Source organism: Myxine glutinosa, chromosome 1 (genome assembly GCF_964187855.1).
Source record: "Myxine glutinosa chromosome 1, kmMyxGlut1.1, whole genome shotgun sequence".
NCBI classification, from domain to species: domain Eukaryota; kingdom Metazoa; phylum Chordata; class Myxini; order Myxiniformes; family Myxinidae; genus Myxine; species Myxine glutinosa.
In genome coordinates, this window is record NC_136261.1 from 204,726,398 (window position 1) to 204,728,982 (window position 2,585).

At 40.9% G+C, this 2,585-nt stretch overlaps 1 protein-coding gene across 1 annotated transcript in view; it reads left to right on the forward strand.

Moving 5' to 3' along the window:
• The window catches only part of LOC137433168 (uncharacterized), a 182,872-nt gene extending 180,517 nt beyond the window's left edge, over positions 1–2,355 (forward strand). Inside the window, exon 24 of the mRNA XM_078782663.1 lies at positions 1,428–2,355. Coding sequence (XP_078638789.1) covers positions 1,428–1,638 — 211 coding nt within the window. The 3' untranslated portion in view covers positions 1,639–2,355. The remainder of the gene's footprint in view (positions 1–1,427) is intronic.
• The last annotated feature ends 230 nt before the right edge of the window (positions 2,356–2,585 follow it).

Consider the following 2,585-nt stretch of genomic DNA (forward strand, 5'->3'; position numbering starts at 1 on the left):
ATTCCAGTGTTGCTTTTGCTGTATACTTGGTGTCATTGTCCTGTTGGAACTTAAATCTTCACTGCAGTCTAAGGTATTTTTGCACTCTCAAGCAGGTTCTGCTCAAGGCTTTGCCTGCATTTTTCTCCAATCATTGTTCCCTCTATCCTTACAAGTCTCCCCATCCCTGCTGCTGAAAAGCATCCCCATAGCATGATGCTGCCACCACCATGCTTCACGGTAGGGATGGTGTTGGAAGGGTGATGAGCTGTGCTTGGTTTCTGCCAGATGTAGGAGTTTGAATTCAGGGTTCAATTTTTGTCTCCTCAGACCACAGAATGTTTTGCCTGATACTCTTGAGTCATTCACGTGCCTTTTTGCAAATTCCAGGCCTGGTGTCACGTGGCTTTTTCTCAGGAGTGGCTTCCGTCTGGCCACTCTCCCATAAAGCCTAGATTTGTGAAGTGCTGCAGAGACTGTTGACTTCCGGGCAGGTTCTCCCATCTCAGTTGAGAAACTCTGTAGTTCTGTCAGAGTGGTCATTGGGTTATTGGTCAACTCCCTGACCAAGGTCCTTCTTGCCCAGTTGCTCAATTTGGTCAGACGAACAGCTCTAGGAAGAGTCTGGGTAGTTCCATATCCTTTCCATTTCCTAATGATGGAGCTCACTGTGCTCTTGGGAACTTTCAACACTCTAGAAATAGTTTTATACCCTTCCCCAGATCTTTTCCTCCTCACAATTATATGTCGTTATTCTACAGACAGTTCCTTGGACTTCATGGTAGAGTTTATGCTCTGACATGCACTGTGAACTGTGGGACCTTATATAGAAAGGTGTGTTTCCTTCTAAATCATGTCCAATTAATTGAATTGGCCACAGGTGGACTCCAATCAAGTTGTAGAGACATCTCAAGGATGATCAAAGGAAATTGGATGCACCTGAGCTCAATTTGGAGTGTCATAGCAAAGGGGTTGAATGCTTATTGACTCAAGACATTTCAGCTTTTCAATTTTTATTGATTTGTAAAAATTTCCCAAAAAATATAACCATTTTGACAATTTGGGATATTATGTGTAGATTATTGGCAAAAAAAATATCTCAATTTAATCCATTTTAAATTCAAGCTGTAACACAACAAAATGTGAAGAGTCAATGTGTGTGAATACTTTCTGAAGGCACTTTATTTCTGTTGTGTAACTTTATATGACATTTGTTTACATTCATTGATCATTGATGAAATACAGTATAGAGGCAAAATCTCATTATGGAACCGTTTCCTGGGTTTAACTAATAGTGGGAGTGGGTAGGGGTTAAGACAATAAGCAGAATACCTGAAATAAAGGCTATAAACCATATTTAGATTATTTCTTAAAGGAATAAAAAAAATGTTGCCTTGTGCACCCACCTCGCATGTCACTCACACGACTCAACACTATTTTGTTGGCAGGAAGCGTTTGTTGGATTTTCCCTTTGGAGACAAGGTGCTGGTGAAGAGGTTACAGGAAGAGGAGGTTTTGCTTTGGGCCTCATCCTTCCAATTTGTGCTGGTGAATCCAGAAGACCCCGGCATTACAACTGCGAAGGTGGTGCAGCTCCTCGTAAAGAAGGCACACGAAGAACAAGAGCGTACTGTATGGGTTTCTCCTTTCACAAATTGAGTTTTTATTTTTCCTTGGGAGCTCCATTGTATCAGTATCTTCACTTGTGGCTCTTCCTGCTTTGACCCTTTGGGATGTGAACATCAAGAGGACAATTGTGGTAATGTTGAAAGGTTGAGTCTTGAATCATGTTCTCTCTTTAATTGTTATTTTACCAAGATCGAGGCTCACACAAAACATCTTTCCCAATAACTTTCAAAAGGGAAGGCCATGTCAAGTTTATACAAATGAGTGACTTGTCTCCACTTCCACCTTGGGACCACATAGGTATGGGAACTGGTATGGGAACCAAAGCTGTGATGCATCCCTTGGTGGTTGAACACACTTTAAACCAAGCCCAAATGATGCCCACCCTAATGTGGTGGCGTTGACTTGAATGTGTCATGTGTTTCCCTTTGTAGGAAATCCATTAATGTTAGACAATGTAATAACATCTGCCACTTCGTTATGTCTTAGTAGTGTGGACACAGAATTTCAATGTAGCTTGTTCTTGGTCCACCAGAAATCATGGCATTAGTAACCCAAGTACTTTCTCAATGTAAATATCATGCATGGGTTTATCAAGTTGCTGCTGGTCCTTCCTGATCCGGCAAAAGAAAATCTGTCCTTGTGGCCCTGAGAAATTGAGTGGCTTCAGTCGGTACACTGTCAGCATCACACCTGCACAAACAAATGGATATTTTTCTTTTATATTCTTTTTAAAAATGAAGAAGAGAAGCACTCTTGTTTGTCATATTTTAAAAGGTATTTCCCATCGACCTTCAAATGCAAGAAAGAGCCGGGCAAAATTTAAGTGACTTTGTGCATAATTGAAGTACCTAATCACATGCAGGTGAAAGAAAATACAAGTGCTGTGGTCGGATTGGCTCCGCAGTGAGGATGGAGGCCTGAAGTGGTGAGATTATGTCGAATTTCATACCTAAATTATTTTAATTTATATTTTTATG